We start from the raw sequence: 16548 nt of genomic DNA on the forward strand, positions 1-16548 counted from the left end.
AGACAGATCATTTTTTATGGACCGGAAGTCTGGAAATTTGTATGGAAATTTTAGTTCTTTTTGTGAATCGATTCTTTCACTCCATTATATTGGGGTTGATCATAATCCTTTTACTTTCATGCATCTTTTGTGGCATGAGCTAAATGATAGCTTGAAGCCTCATCAGATTGCAATATTGCATTATGAATTTTGATGAGTCATATGACATTTTTTCAGTAGTGAAGAGGAACCGAATATTTTTAGTGAAAAATCTTATGTATTATTGTGCTTAAATAGATGGTTGATTGAGTTTCTAGGTAGGAAAATTATTATGGATATGTGAAAAAAAAATAAAAAAATTTGTTAGTTCCCAGAAGAAGCTATGTGAAATGATCATCCTATGATTATTTCACATAGCTTTTTTTGCATACTTATCAGTTTTATTTTATTCTTAAAAAACACAAGTCCATATAAGGAAACACAAGTCCAACGAGTCGCCTCATCACGACGAGTCAAACAGTAACTCGATAATGTTGACCTAGTCAAAGAAAATCGAGTCAGCCTAACGAGTCAACTCTTTTGGGGTGTTAAATGACTTGACTTGTACGAGTTTAACAACTATACTCACAAGAATGGTTGATTTTTTTTTTCAATCCCTTGCTCCAAACTAGTTTTTCACGATCTCGCCATACTTGTTTTTTTCTCATATGATCCTAAGTACATCCGTGCGTGATGTATTTTTCATAAAATCACACTTTATGTCGACCATTAAATCCGTAAAGTTGAAGGAAATTTTACCCATAAACCTAATTGTGTCTAATATATAACTAAGCATCATATTCCATCAAATAGAGAAGATTCATCGCCTTATAATTATATAGTGAATAATTTCTCTCCATGTCATTTAATATCTTTTATCTAGTTTATCAACTAGTTATTAACAAACACCATGTTTTATGAACTAGATTAAGAGTAAGCAACTAGCTTTTCATTTTAATTAGACTATTCCTCACCAGAAACCACACATAAAGAACTTTGGCATACCCAAAAATTAGCCCCGTCAAAAATACCCGATATCCGAATTATCCGCCCGATTTTTTGGGTATCAGGTAAATCGGGTATCGGGTAAATTTTTTCGGGTAATTGGGTAACCCGATTTTTTTCGGTTCGGGTAAAGGGTACATTTTTGGGTTTCAGATATACCCAAATTACCCGAATTATTTTAAAAATTCATTTTTTTAGAACTTGTACTATATAGCAGATATTTGATCACGCATAAACTAACTATCATTATTGTAAAACATGAATCTATTTATTATGACAATATAACACTAACAATATCAAAAGTAATTGTTTTATATCATCATGTTTTTTAAAACTTAACTGTTTTCTAGATTATAGTTTTATTGCAACTAAGAAACTCATTATTTTGACGAAATTTCAGAACATGACAAAACTTATGGCTACAATTATCTTAAACATTTTAAACTTTTAAATTAAAATCTTTAAGTATTTATTTTTTTTAACATCTTATTAAATTAGATTAAGTTTATAAAAAATTACTTAATATCGCAGGTATTATTGACTAAAAAATCTCAATGTTCAAAGCTTGAGGAACTTCGTTTATGTCTTGTTTGTTTATATAAACAAGACTAATAAAACACGACGTATTTATTGCATTAAATTTATTTTCATGTGAAATTAAAAAAAAAATTATAAATTTCGGGTAATACCTGAATTACCCGAATTTAGTTTGGGTAGGATAACGGGTATTTTTTCTAGGGATTGATTTTTCCACGACAGTTTTTCTTCATCCACTTAATTTTATATAAATTGTCAATTTTGCCCATCATTTAAATTTTTAGATATTACAAAGACAAGATATGTTTCTTACTTTTTTTTTACCCACAACCGGACCTGTAGAGTACTATTTTATTTTTTTTCTTTTTTTTACACCACAACTATATAATAATTAAATTTCTTAATATTTAATTTTTTTTATGAACTAAAGGATCTATCATTATTTTAATACTTAATTTTCTTTTGTTTCTTTGATCTTTTTTTATACACATCATCTTTGTTTTAAGAGGTTATAAACAGTGGTGAATCAAGAACCAAATATCATGTAGTTTCTTATGCAAATGAAAATAAAAAAATAAAAGAGTAAAAATTACTAATGGTGTCTGGTCGGGTTGTATGTCTTAAAATAGTTAAATATAACTTCAATATTTATAATAGTTTTACATTTGATCTCCACTAGGTCTTCTTATATCTTGAAATATATTTATAATTATATCATTATCGATACTTTCTAAAATACTTTTTTTCAATATACGACATTAAACTATCATTCAAAAATTGAAATATATAAAATATGGGCAAAAAGAGGTGGTGCCTGGTGGAGAGACAACGGTTGTTGGTGGCCTGGCCGGATGACGGACTGTGGAATCTATCGATAGGGCATGCATAAATGTTATGAGGCGTCAGACAGACAAAAACGTTATGAGGCGTCAAACGTTAGGAGATGTCGATAAATAATCACATTTCGTGAAGGGTTTTTTTAATGGACTGTGCTATTGATTAATTAATAAATTTTAAATGGATTCAAGTAGTGGATTATAATATATGAACTTTAAGGTTGATGTATTTATTTTATATTTTTTCCAAAAATTACATGATAGATCCTATAACACTAATAAAAAAGTTCACCAATGTTTTGATGGGTTTTGGTCCTAAGAACATCATATGTGCCCATACAAACCCTAATGCTTGGATCTAGGTTTCTCTATTGTACATGCAAGTTATCCAAGACTATAAACCCTAATTCTAGCATTCAAGTAATCATATTAACATGAGAATAGGTTTAAGATGTTACCTTGATTGTTATGTAGCAATAACAATCCCAAATCTCCTTGTATTGACTTTGGAAGGCTTAGAGTCACAAGTGTCACTCCTCTAATGGTTCACAAACACCATAAGCAAGAGGATGAAGAGGAGAGAGGGTGGAGGCTGCCCAAAAACGTGTACAAACCCTAGAGAAGTCTTAGCCATGTTTTTGGTCATAAGGGATCTCTTTATATAGGAGGCAATTAGGGTTATCTAACAAGGAAACCCTAATTTGGATGCTTAAGCCTTAAGCAACCCATGGAGCCCTTTCCTTAAGGCCTTGGACGATTTCAAATGGGCTTCCCCCATAGAATTCGTCCACCTTATAATAAAAGGCAATCCATGGCCCAAATTGTAATTATCTTATAATTACAATTTCAGTCCCTTAAGTTTAATTAATCTCTTTTAGTCACAAAACTAATTACCAATTAATTATTGACTAATATTAATTAAACAATATGATTTCTCCTTTAATATATTATTTCCATAATATATTAATAAATCATATTTAATCCTTTCTCTCCATAATTCATCCTATCAAGTTGCTTTGGTGAAGGCAACCCAAAAGGACCATGCACCATCGGGTCAAGTACATACCCAAATTAGTTATGGACTTAGACACTAATCCAACAGTCTCCCACTTGGATAAGTCTAATAACTATTATGCGTATGACTTCAGATCCTGATCTGCAATCGTAACTTTCCAAAGCCGCTGTCAACTCTGATCCTATCAGATACGCGTGTCCTTAGATAAGGGACCATATATTCCTCCATTCTAGATATCGTATGAGATATGATTTCAAATCATTCTCTTTGTACTATATCTCGATTCCCGATTTATGACGACTGACTAATTAAACAAATCAAATTAGCCCTAGCCCAGCCGAGCATTTACGTTTGTCATCACAAAATCATCGAGGGGCCCAAAGATATCGTTTTTATCCTACTTTGGATAAAAGGAACGGATAAACTTTGATTCAATGCTTGCTTGCACTTACTCACCAAATCACACACAACAATATGTTTTATAACACCAAGTTACTAGTGAGTTTACATATTATCAATGTGCAACCGATTTGCAAGATACAACTCACACATCTCGGTTTCAAGAATATAAGATGTTATCGTCTCACCAATCACTCGTGATACAATTCATGGAGTGATCCAAGTGAGCGTGGGTTTAATCCAATGCTCAAATCATATTCATAAGCGCTCATGAACGTTGCAGCAAACATTTGCTTATGTCTAATACACTTTAGACAATCCACACACCAATTCACGACAGTCTTCTTTAATATCTACTTCCAACATATGAACGACTGTGCCCCGTTCGAATAATTCGATTATTCTTAATAAATTCAATTATTCTGGAAGTCAAAACATGCAAATGTGAAACACAAGAATAATACTAATCCCGTATGGCCTCAAACCTTTGAGTATAAATAAAACTCCTTTTATTTATCACCATATCGATTACTCATTATTTGTCGTTTCGGGTAATCAACTTCTTACTTGAATTATTCCACTTGTCTCATGCTCCTAAAACGCACACAATGTTTACCTATGGTTCTTACTTTGTGAAATAGATCAAATTGAACACATTTCCAATCACTCTCATTTCACAACTCCTAATCCCTTTTCATAAGTGAAAGAATATCAAATTCTTGCTACTTATAGAATATGCTAGGTTCTAACACTTTATGCAATGATTCTTTCGTAATGTCACTGCACCAAAGTCACGAAGACTATTGCCAATGATATTAGAAAGTCCTCTAAACGGAGATTGTTACAAGACAATTCCTTAGATATGATGTCTCTCACTCAAAGTACATTCCTTGAATATCCTTTTGCATAAAAGTTTCTAATCTAGACATAGATTTTCAATATTCAATTACCAATATGGACACGCTTCCATATTTTCCATATGACAACTCATTCTTAATAGAATCTTGTCTATTCATAATGATGTTGATATGGTCCATCCAATATGGAAACATTTCCATAATTTCCATATGACAACTTATTCTTAATAGAATCTTTTCTATTCATAATAATGTCGATATGGTCCATCCAATACCATGCTTCCAACTACTCACAAGCGACCAATCTTCGTCGAACTTTGGATTGTCCTTTAATAGTTGTTTAATTATTTTAGTCAAAACCGATTCTAGTCCCTTTTCCCTCTAAATGCGCTAGACATTTGGAAAATTTTAGAATGTTCAAACATTAAAACATTTGCAATCGATCATATACCCGAAGCGTATGAGACACGACGCATAATGTTTTATTTGCTATGTTCTCAAAATTCGAATTGTGAAGAGGAATGTCGTAATCATAATCGAAATTTTAAGAACACACTATGTACCCTTGACTAAATTTATTAACATTTCTCAACCTAATCCTTTAGATTTGAAATGAAGCATAATATTTTCTCCCTTAATTATAGCAAAACAACTTTACAACCCTTATGACTTTGCAAGGTATAACTCTTGTTTTCTATAATTAATATTGCCAACTTGCAATACGTGCCTTAATAATCATACAATCATAACATTTATGCTCCCACTATCATGATGATCATTATAAAACATAACACTTATGCTCCCACTAGCTTCGACATGTATTCATAAACATCTTAACTTCCAGAAAGACAATACCTATTGAATTTCTTAAGTCCATGTTTCTAATACTTAATGCTTTGATAATCTTTTATCAATGCCTCTTAAACTTATACACTTTTGCCTTAGATAGTTCATATGTGTGTCTAAACAATTAAGACTAATTGCAAAACCTCACAATTCAAATCATGGAAAGGGATACCGTAACCATAATCGAATTCGAGAATGCAATTTTACAATCACTATCTTCTTAAAATCTTTCTTAGTGAAAACATTTCCTCACAATCATTTTCATGAAGGAGGAAATCTTATGACACTTAGATTTAAACGGTGTATGTGTTCCTATCCATGTGAATTTGTTGAAACCAAAGTTTACGACAAATTCAAACTCATATGGATCGAACTTTCTTAATCTCGATTTATTGCCTTATGGTAGCACAGCTGCCCACCACGTCTTCCAAGTAGTTAAGCAGCTCACCCTTTCCTATCAATGTACTCTTCATTGATCAAGGTCCTTGCCTTTTATGCATTCGAACGAGAATTCATAGAACTCATATGCATAATTAACTCAATTGGAACGACATAGAAACAAAATAATGTCAACACGATAGGTTGTAAACCTCAACTCGTGTGCTAGTGATGATTGATAAGGTTTATTTGATTTGTTCTTGAAACCTTTCAAGACAATTAAGACTCCCACTGACTCCTTGACATATAAGATTCTCTTGTCAAAACATTTCTTGACAAACAAATATTCAAGAGTTAGTGTAGCTTTTATCAAAACTCTTCATAAATTGGTCCTAGTTGGTCTTTGTCTTATCCGAGACATCACAACTTTCCACATTTGATGAATGTTACAAACCTTTTTAATACTTTTCACTCAATGTCACAATCTTAACTTTAAGACTAGTTATTGGAACGAAGTATGATTGACTTCTTGATTTAACCATTTCTTTAATTCTTGATTCCTCTTCTTAGACATACAATTGTACTAAGACTCACTTAGAGGATCAATTGAGATATGGTTCTTAATCATTAAGACCTATCATAAAGTATAAAAGCTACTCTCCCTTCTTCCTAGAATGGAGAAACTTTTATCTTTCTGCCTACTTGATTCTTCTTATTTGTTCTGCTATTGATTTAAACCTTTTCAATCAATTCAGAATTACACTTAATCTTGTAAGTATAATCATATTTACTACACATTTAGTAAATCATGACAAATATCTTTGTTACTCTTATGGTGGACTTGATCAACACGCAACTTTGTGTATTCAATCTCCAAGTCCTTCACTTGACACTCTGTTAATGAATTTGTCTAATTTCCAAATATGAAATTTCTCATTCATCGTGCAACCAAGTTGCATGATTCCAGGTTTCTGTCCAATTGAAACTTGGGTGATGAGAAACTCTCCCTATTTGGTAAATTCTCGACTTTCCGTAAACATCATAAATAGGAATCAAATCCATTATTTCTAATATTAGAAACATTCAAACATCAATTTTTCATACACGCCATTGCAAGAATAAATAATTAAATAAAATCAAAATTTATTTTATTGCGGAAAAATTTGTCCTTACAATGCAATTCATCGAAAAACTATGCTAATACATCTTTCTTAGCAATCTAATTCTAACTCTAAGTAGTAGCTCAAGAATCTAATCTTCAAGTAATGCGATCGAAATCCATTCCTCCATGGTTAGATTCTGCTCACTTCTTCCCTTAAGCTTCCTTTCTTTTCTTTGATCCTACAAAACATCAATTGCAATCTTATCACATTATGTATTAAGAATCTAGAATAGAAGCTTAAAAGAGTTAGTTAATGGATTTTACCTATATTAGAGCCATACGGTTCGACTCTCCCATCTCTTAGATCTCTTAGGTAAATGGGGCAGCTTCGTCTCCAATACCCTTTCTCTTTGCAATAAAAGCAGATTGACTCTCTTGAAACAGGACACGGAACTACTTCAGACATTGCTTTTCTCTTATGATCAAACCTTTTGATCATAGCAAGTCTTTCGTTGCCATTGTCTATATCCATGGAGGTCTTGAAGGCAGATTCACCAATCAACTTTGCTTTTCAATTGCGTCAAACCATTGCTGATTCAGCAACAATAAGCATATAGGTGAGATCTATAAGGGTCACGTCGCGGTTCATCATATAGTACTCTCTTACGAACTCACTATATGAATTAGAAAGTGACTGAAGAATCCAATCAACAGTTATTTCCTCACAGACGACGAATCCCAACATTCTTAACCTATCAATGTGTGACTTCATCCCTAGGACGTGTGCACACACCGACTTTCCTTCTCTATGTTTACTTGCCAAAAGGGCTTGAGTGAGCTTGAATTTTTCAAGCCTTCGAACTTGTGGGTTAGGGAGAATAATTGGAGGAGGAGGAGGAAGTGAAGTATGATCTCTTGTTCCTCGATCGAATCGTGGAATATCATCTTCATGTGGAAAGCTTGTTCCACGGGATTTGGGAAGACCATAGTTGTCGAACCTTGACATCTACAAAACGGGAGAAAACAAATTCAAGTTAGTTGATTGATTGAGTCCTTAGTAAATCACCCAAATGAAATACTAAGGCTAGGACCCAACACAATATTCTACAACTCGGGAGAGGGATGCCGTAACCCAAATTGCAGAACATTTGAAGGTAAGTGAATGACGATTCATTAATTTCCACCATGAAAAACGAAAAAGAAATTTTAAGTTTTAAATCTATGAAAACTCCTAGATCCTATGAGATTCATTGAACATTTCAATGGCATGTTTAAATCTAGATATGCCCCTCTTGTTTGTGACTGGGATGCCGAGGATCACAAAGCGGGTGTGAATAACCATGCAAACTTACATGGTGCCCTCACATGTTACAGTCACCTATTCGATGTGCCGGTAAACCACATACGCTCCACCGAACTATGACAAACATTGAGTCACCCTTTGCTACCTTTGCTTAGAACCATTTAGTGTGCCGGTAAACCACACACGCTCCACTAACGTCTTCGCAAGGGCACAAAGTGTAATTTTAAAAACATTTAGTTACTTTAGTAATTCATTATACTTATAATGGAAGGTTTCGTCCTATCCTACCCGTTCGGCTAACGACCATCCAATAGTCAAGAGTGCGGTGGGTAAGAGTGGATACCCATTCAATCGCCATTTTATAGGCAATTTCCTTAAACACCCCTTATAGACCAGCTTCGTGAATGAGGCCTACTAACGGTAAGACTGACTTTTACTTATATATATATATATATATATATATATATATATATATATATATATATATAATGTTAGACTTTTAATGTTATATATAGTATAGGGTGTATTTTACACTTTTAAAATATTAGGTGGTTAAATTTAACAATTATACTTTTAATTCAATTAAATTGTAAACCTAAACTTTTATGGATTTATTAAACATCTTTTAATTATACTCCTTAATTAATTAATAAAACCATAAGGGTATGATTTGAACTTTTCAAAACAATACTAGGGTGTTAGAATTTAACATTCCTAAATTAAACTTTTAATCAACTTTTAAATTCCAAAACTTGAGGGCAAGTTTTGAAACATTTCAAAACATTAGGGTTTAGAATTTAAATATACATCAAAATTAAACTATTAATCAAAATTTAAATTCAAAACTTGAGGACAAGTTTTGAAACCTTTTTCAAAACAATAGGGTTTCAACTATTTAAATTTCAAAACAACAAAACTTTTGGGTTTAAATTTAAACTATAAAACCTAAAGGGGGAAATATGAAACATTTCATAACACAAGGATCAAATATCAAATAATCTAAATTAACAATTAATCACATAATTATCCATATTTGATTTATTTAATGATTTCTTGCAAAACAATTTACCAATTTAATTAAAATAATTAATCAATTATCACATAAAGAAACAAATATTTTATTAATTGATAAATATCTTCAATTAGATCAAGAATATAGTCAAATATATCATAAAATTGGATTTATATTGATCTAATATGATAAGGCAACTATCCTTAAGCAAAAACAGCAAGAAATCCTGGTTTTCCCTCTCACTGACTAGCCGACTCGTCGAGTTCATCATGAACTCGGCGAGTTCATCTAAAAACTCGACGAGTTCTGACCCTAGAAGCACAAAAATCAAATTTTTTCAACATACAAAGCATCAATACAATAGAAACCAATCTAGGCTCTGATACCACTGATGGGTTTTGGTCCTAAGAACATCATATGTGCTCATACAAACCCTAATGCTTGGATCTAGGTTTCTCTATTGTACATGCAAGTTATCCAAGACTATAAACCCTAATTATAGCATTCAAGTAATCATATTAACATGAGAATAGGTTTAAGATGTTACCTTGATTGTTATGTAGAAATAACAATCCCAAATCTCCTTGTATTGACTTTGGAAGGCTTAGAGTCACAAGTGTCACTCCTCTAATGGTTCACAAACACCATAAGCAAGAGGATGAAGATGAAAGAGGATGGAGGTTGCCCAAAAACGTGTACAAACCCTAGAGAAGTCTTAGCCATGTTTTTGGTCATAAGGGATCTCTTTATATAGGAGGCAATTAGGGTTATCTAACAAGGAAACCCTAATTTGGATGCTTAAGCCCTAAGCAACCCATGGAGCCCTTTCCTTAAGGCCTTGGACGATTTCATATGGGCTTCCCCCATAGAATTCGTCCACCTTATAATAAAAGGCAATCCATGGCCCAAATTATAATTATCTTATAATTACAATTTCAGTCCCTTAAGTTTAATTAATCTCTTTTAGTCACAATACTAATTACCAATTAATTATTGACTAATATTAATTAAACAATATGATTTCTCCTTTAATATATTATTTCCATAATATATTAATAAATCATATTTAATCCTTTCTCTCCATAATTCATCATATCAAGTTGCTTTGGTGAAGGCAACCCAAAAGGACCATGCACCATCGGGTCAAATACATACCAAAATAGTTATGGACTTAGACACTAATCCAACATTTTTTCATATATATCTTATATTAATATATATCTTATATTAATATTACTAATATTAAGCAAAATAGGTAGGTCTCATTAAGGTAGTGAACTATTTTAAGTGGATTATAATACATAAAATTTAGGTTGAAGTATTTAGTTTATATTTTTTCAAAAAATTACAAGTTAGGTCCTATAAATAGTTCACCGATTTTTTCATATATATCTTATATTAATATTACTAATATTAAACAAAATAGGGAGGTCCTAGGACATACCTACCTTCAAAGTAGTTAGGTCCCTATTATTTAGAGAATCTATTACATAATTAATTATTTAAAACAATATTAAAATTTCAAACTAATGCATATCAATTTATAAAAGAATACAACTTCAACCCGCTCTCCAACTATAAGAGATCTCTGATATGTCATGTTGGTAGTTTGAATATTTGATTAGGATTGAACATCTAACGGAACTGATATTGAACCATTACAAACCTGAGAATTTCGAATATCATAATGAACGAAAAAACAATACTGATTACCGAATCAAACTAACATTACCAATTTTCGGTACTAGCATCGGTATCGATTGTTGAATTTTGTGTTTTTGAAATACTACCGTTTCATATGTTTAAATTCAGTACCGGTTCCAATTCAATATCAATACGGAATCGAGATTTGGTACTAAATGCTCTTATGCGGTATGCCATTTAAGTCACCTAAACTAAATTTATTTCATGTTTTTCTATATTATTATTTGTTACATCATTCTCATTTTATATTTAACATTTTTAGTACTCAAATTCCTTTCATGAAATGAAAGATTCACCCAAATTTTAATAATTAAGTTTTTCTTCTTTAATGTTTTTTTATAAAAATATTAATTAGACGGAATTATTACATATTCAATCACTTTACAAAATAAATACAGCTTCAAATTTTATAATTCGATATGCATTAATTTGAAATTGTATTATTTTGTTATGTAATAGTTTTATCTATGTTTATTAAAAATGATTAAAGAAGAAGATTATAAATTGTTAAAATGAGGGTGGACAAACAAGAAGAAAAAGAATATTTAGCTTACCTGATTTAAATGGAAGAATGGAAGGCATAAGTCTAGGAAGAAAAATGTAGTCTACATTTTACAACAGTTTAGGCATGTTAATATTATAGATTCAAATAAGGACAAAAATGGCAATACACATAAATAAACTTATGTGGATGGATTAAAAGTTACTGTGGAAAAATCACTTCCCATTTTTTCTAACATGAAAATTGACCAAAAACCTAACCAAACAAAGTGATCCTTATTTGGTTACCTAACCAAATTAAGAAAAAACTAAATAATCCAAGTCGGTTCGGATTTTATTATTCATTTTCCATATTTTTCAATATCCGTACTTAATTGATGTAGATATCTACTACTTTATGAAAGTAGAAATTGGTCTATTTGGTCGAAGGTATCTTACTTTATATATCATCATTTGTTTGACATTTAGTAATAAGTAGAGTATATAATTTACCAGAATGTTAACATTGTTATTCCTTAAAATTACCAAATCTTTAAAGGATCTATAAACAATAAACTGAATTTGCTTCATTACTTCTCAAAATACGACAAATAAAACTCACTCAGGTGAACGCTGACAACCACCGGGAAGAAGAAACTTAAACTTCTCGGCGTTTTCTATTAAATATCCCGGAAGATGAACCGCCGACGACGAACGAGGCACCGACCCCATTTTTCCGATCAACTTCTTAAAACTAAACTCCTCCGGCAACATATCATACAAATCATCTCCACCACAAATCTTACGCTGAATCCTCGAGTAATCCAAATACTCTTTTCTCTTCACTCGATCCGCGTGGCTATACCCCGTCATCTTTGTAACGAAATCACTCAGGTGCCGGAAACAGAAGCTGCAGTGCCATCCGGCGTCGGAGAGTATCAGATCCGTCTGGCGGGAGTGGCGGTAACGACTCCACCGGCTGTATATATGAGCGGTGGCTCGCCAGCTATTGTAATCAACTGGAAACTCAAACGAGTAAAGGTAATTTCTCATTTCGAGATGCAAAACCGACGGCAACCCGTCGCACAACCGGAGAAGATTAACAGTGTGTGAACTCGGAATCTCGTCGGTGTCTGATACAATCAGAAGATCGCCGTCGGAGATTCCAGACCGTCGGATTAACTCGTTCATGATGCTCCGGTGATGTGACTCGATCAAAAAGGGGTCGATATGGACATCGGAAGGTGGGACTTCTCCGGGGAGGAAACCGTAAATTATTTTTTCTTCAGCGAAAGCAAAACGGTGGCGATTTAAAGCAAAGGTGAGAGGTTTGGGGATTCCGGTGAAGGTCATGTTTGATTCGAGGATGATGAATTTGGTGACATAAGGGTAAAGTTCACGCCATCTGAGTTCAAGCAAGTCGAGTTCGTTGCTGAATAGGATAGCATCGAAGACGTTGCGTGGTTCAGAGCTTAAGGTCCATCCATGGAGGTTGCAGAGGTTGTTGATGGAGGCGTTTTCTGCGTAGTAATGGGGTATGTACTGAAATGGAGGTGGCGGTGTGTCCCAAAGTGGTCGTAAGAATGAAGTTATGTTTTGGAATTGGGTGTGGTTGAAGATGGCGATAAAAGAAAGGGTCACGAGTATCAGAAGTAGAAGAAATGTGTACCTAATAAACCCTCGTTTGGTGACATTCCGTCTTGCGTCCATGATTTAGGGGTTTCTTTCACCTCATGATCTGCACAAATGGAGGATTATTAGTTTTGAGCCATGGATTATCTTGATTACAAACTCATCTCTAACATTCAATGGTTTTGCATTTCGATTATCAGATTATCAAAGATGCCAAATTAAAGGTTCAGATGCCAGATCTAAGTAAGTATCCGCCGAAATACCGACAACCTCCCTGCTCTCTCTCTCTCTCTCTCTCTCATCTCCCCCTTCTGCTCACCTGCGTACGCTCGCCCTATCTTCTCTGCCGTTCGCCGGACCGATCACGGCTCACCTCCTCCGACCGGGGACCTTTGTGCACCACACCACACCACCACCTCCGTTCACTCTCTCTCTGCTCTCCACCGGATTTGGTACGCTCTCTCTTTCTCTTTGTTTCTCTCACTAGTGGTCATCTACTTATCTGAATACGTGAAACAGTGAACTGTGAAAGTCCGAAGAGACTAAAAGCCCGACAGCTCATTTTGTTTTTCATTATTATTTGTTACTTTTTTATTTGTTATTTTGTCCAACGAATTTCTCATTTGCTATAGTTTGACAAAATTAGGTAAATGTTCCTTTTGTTTAGCAAAATATATCAAGTTTGGTTCTTACAAAGAATTTCTTATAAAGATGATCCCTAACTTCGAACAATGATCTGAATGTCCTCTACTAATCACTGGTGTTTGATGAGATATATCATGAAACATGACCCGATTGTTCATTTTATCTGAATGGTGAACACTACAAGCATGATTACTATCTTCCAAATGGTATATATATATATATATATATATATATATATATATATATATATATATATATATATATATATATATATATATATAACATGGGTTGTATTTGTGAAGGCATATCCTCATCCAGTAACCAACAAAAAGAAACGGTTGAAGGAGGCACGAGAATCAACAAGAAAGGACGTAGAACGTGCTTTGGGGTCCTTAAAGGATGTTAAGACATATTAAAATGTCTACATGGGCTATGTCGGCGAAGAGAATAAAAGATATAATGTACACTTATATTATACTACACACTATGATACTGAAAGAAGAGGGTGATGTGATATATTTTGTGCATCAGCCCGACCCCCCCCCCCCCCCCCCCCCCCTAATGACGAAGTAGATGACCCATTAAAACTACATGAAGTGAAAAATACTGAAACCCACCACCAGCTTGATCTGATCTTACTAATCACATTGAACGTGCTTCCAGTCAAACTCTAGATAACTAGTTAATTTTAATTGTCGTTTTAGGATTTTAATTATGTTATCTTTTTTAAGTGTGTTTTTTTAATTATCGTGTATTTTTTATTTGTAGTGTGAGTTTTTAATCAAATGTTATTTTTAATATTATTTTAGAATTTCTTTTTTGTTTTAAATTAACAAAAGTTTATTTTAAAGAAAAATTGTTATATTTTATTTTATTTTATATTTTCTAATTTAATTAAATAAAATATAGTGATGTGACAGGTAGGTTGAGTGAGTTGAGAATGATAGAGTTTTCATGTGTTGTGGGTTGAAAAAGATATAAGAAAGAAAACTGATGTGACAATGAGTTGAGTAAGTTGGGAGGGAAAGACTCCTCGATCCTTATGCCACTACCACCATCATTTTCAAAATAATTCCAAAAAACCAACATTTTCGAACCATTCATAATCTTGATTTATGCCAACTATCAATAATTAAAAAACACTTATATTACACTTATATTAGAACACATGAAGCACATCATGACATGTTATACTTACATTAAAACACATGAAGCACATCATGACATGCTATACTTACATCAAAACACATGAAGCACGTTAATGACCAATAAGCATTTGATACCATTTTACATTTTACATTATAACACATCAACCACATCAATGACCAAATTTCTTAGAATGAAAATCACTTAAGGAATTGAATCCAACAAAGGAAATGAAAACCATTACTATCGTCTGCCATATTATATTTTACATTGGAACACATCAACTACACAACTTGATAAGGGTCTAATACTGAATAATGTACTATGTATTCAATATAATGGATATGATGTTAATTTGCCATGTAGAGAGATTCTTCAAAACTAGCTTCTTTGCCCAAAATTTTCACCCTATCACCTTTTTTAAACTTCATGTTTTTGTCGATAAGGTTTCCTACACCGATAACGACGATGAGGTTCCCGGAGGGGTTAGGGTTTTTCGATGGGTAATAGAGTGGTTAAATTTTGACTGGGGTTAAGATGATTTGATGAGGAACATGGATGTGGTATTGATTTAACAGAGATGAATAATCACCACCCTTGGTTGCGAGATTGAGTCTCGAAGATTTAGAGGGCTATATTGTCATTTCAGTAACAAAGGTTTACACTTAACAACACTTAACAGGGACGGACGCAAGATTTTATTTTAGGGGTTGCACGGTAGTAAAAAAAATGAAAATTTTGAAAATTTTTGAAATTTTTTTCACTGCGGTCGGAAATTTTAGGGGTTGCCGGTGCCACCGTGGACCACCCCTAGGTCCGGCCCTGACACTTAACAAGCGGAGTTAGACATAAGAACTGTTCTTGCACAATTTTTCAAACTTAAAGGACCAACGTTACCATTTCACAAATTTTCTATTTGATCCAGTTGGTTTGGTTGTAGAACGACGTTTACCCAAAGGACCAAAAGTGGGAAGGCTAGCAATAAAGGTAGTCTCAACATTTGATATTAAGACAGCGTCACGTGAGTGGTGACCACATGATCACGTGGGATTAAATTACATATTTCGCTTTTAAGTTTCGTGGCTTTTAAGAGTAAAGAAAAAAAATATATTGATTCTGTCGGCAAGATTTAAATAGGGTGGTGTCCCAGGTCTTAAACGATCCCTATACAGATCTTTCTTTATACATGAGATTAGATATAAATACATTTAACTGAACCCTTTCTATCAACATTATCAGTGTCAACCATTTAACTGAAAAAAAATATTGAATATATCTTATATTTTTAATTATTTTATTAATATTATATTTTCTTATTGTCAAACTTAACAATGACTGATATTGTTATATTTTTATATTATTGCTAGGATTACCAATATGTCTAGTAATATTACTTTTAATATTAAATATTTTTTTATTGTCCATATTATTATTTTGATTAATTCCATTTTATCTCACTTATTCAAGTTATTGTAAAAATTCTCATATTTTGACTTATATTTATTAAAAAGTTATTTAGTTATTTGCCTTTTTCGTTTATGTAAGGTTTTTGTAGGCCCTACGAGTTTTTTAGACTTGGACCATGTTTTCTATTTGTGGTAAAATGTAACGTCTATTGTTAACATTGTATTTG

The 16548-nt window shown here is 32.9% G+C and overlaps 1 protein-coding gene and 1 long non-coding RNA gene across 3 annotated transcripts; both read right to left on the bottom strand.

Annotated features, from left to right (window-relative positions):
* Positions 1-7014: 7014 nt before the first annotated feature.
* Positions 7015-8736, bottom strand: LOC128128188 (uncharacterized). Its single transcript, XR_008226001.1, has 2 exons — positions 7318-8736; positions 7015-7232 (listed from the first exon to the last, which is right to left on the bottom strand). It is a non-coding gene; the product is annotated as an uncharacterized LOC128128188 (long non-coding RNA).
* Positions 8737-12000: 3264 nt separating this feature from the next.
* On the bottom strand, positions 12001-13649 carry LOC111878245 (uncharacterized). 2 transcript variants are annotated; one of them, XM_023874751.3, is made up of 2 exons: positions 13444-13649; positions 12001-13230 (listed from the first exon to the last, which is right to left on the bottom strand). In XM_023874751.3, the coding sequence occupies exon 2, from the start codon at positions 13200-13202 to the stop codon at positions 12111-12113; it is 1092 nt and encodes a 363-aa protein (XP_023730519.1). In that variant the 5' UTR covers positions 13203-13230; positions 13444-13649; the 3' UTR covers positions 12001-12110. The 2 variants fall into 2 exon arrangements, with proteins under 2 accessions (XP_023730519.1, XP_023730520.1); XM_023874752.3 differs by lacking the exon at positions 13444-13649 and adding an exon at positions 13296-13436.
* Between the last annotated feature and the right edge of the window lie 2899 nt (positions 13650-16548).

This window comes from Lactuca sativa, chromosome 8, assembly GCF_002870075.4.
Source record: "Lactuca sativa cultivar Salinas chromosome 8, Lsat_Salinas_v11, whole genome shotgun sequence".
NCBI lineage: Eukaryota > Viridiplantae > Streptophyta > Magnoliopsida > Asterales > Asteraceae > Lactuca > Lactuca sativa.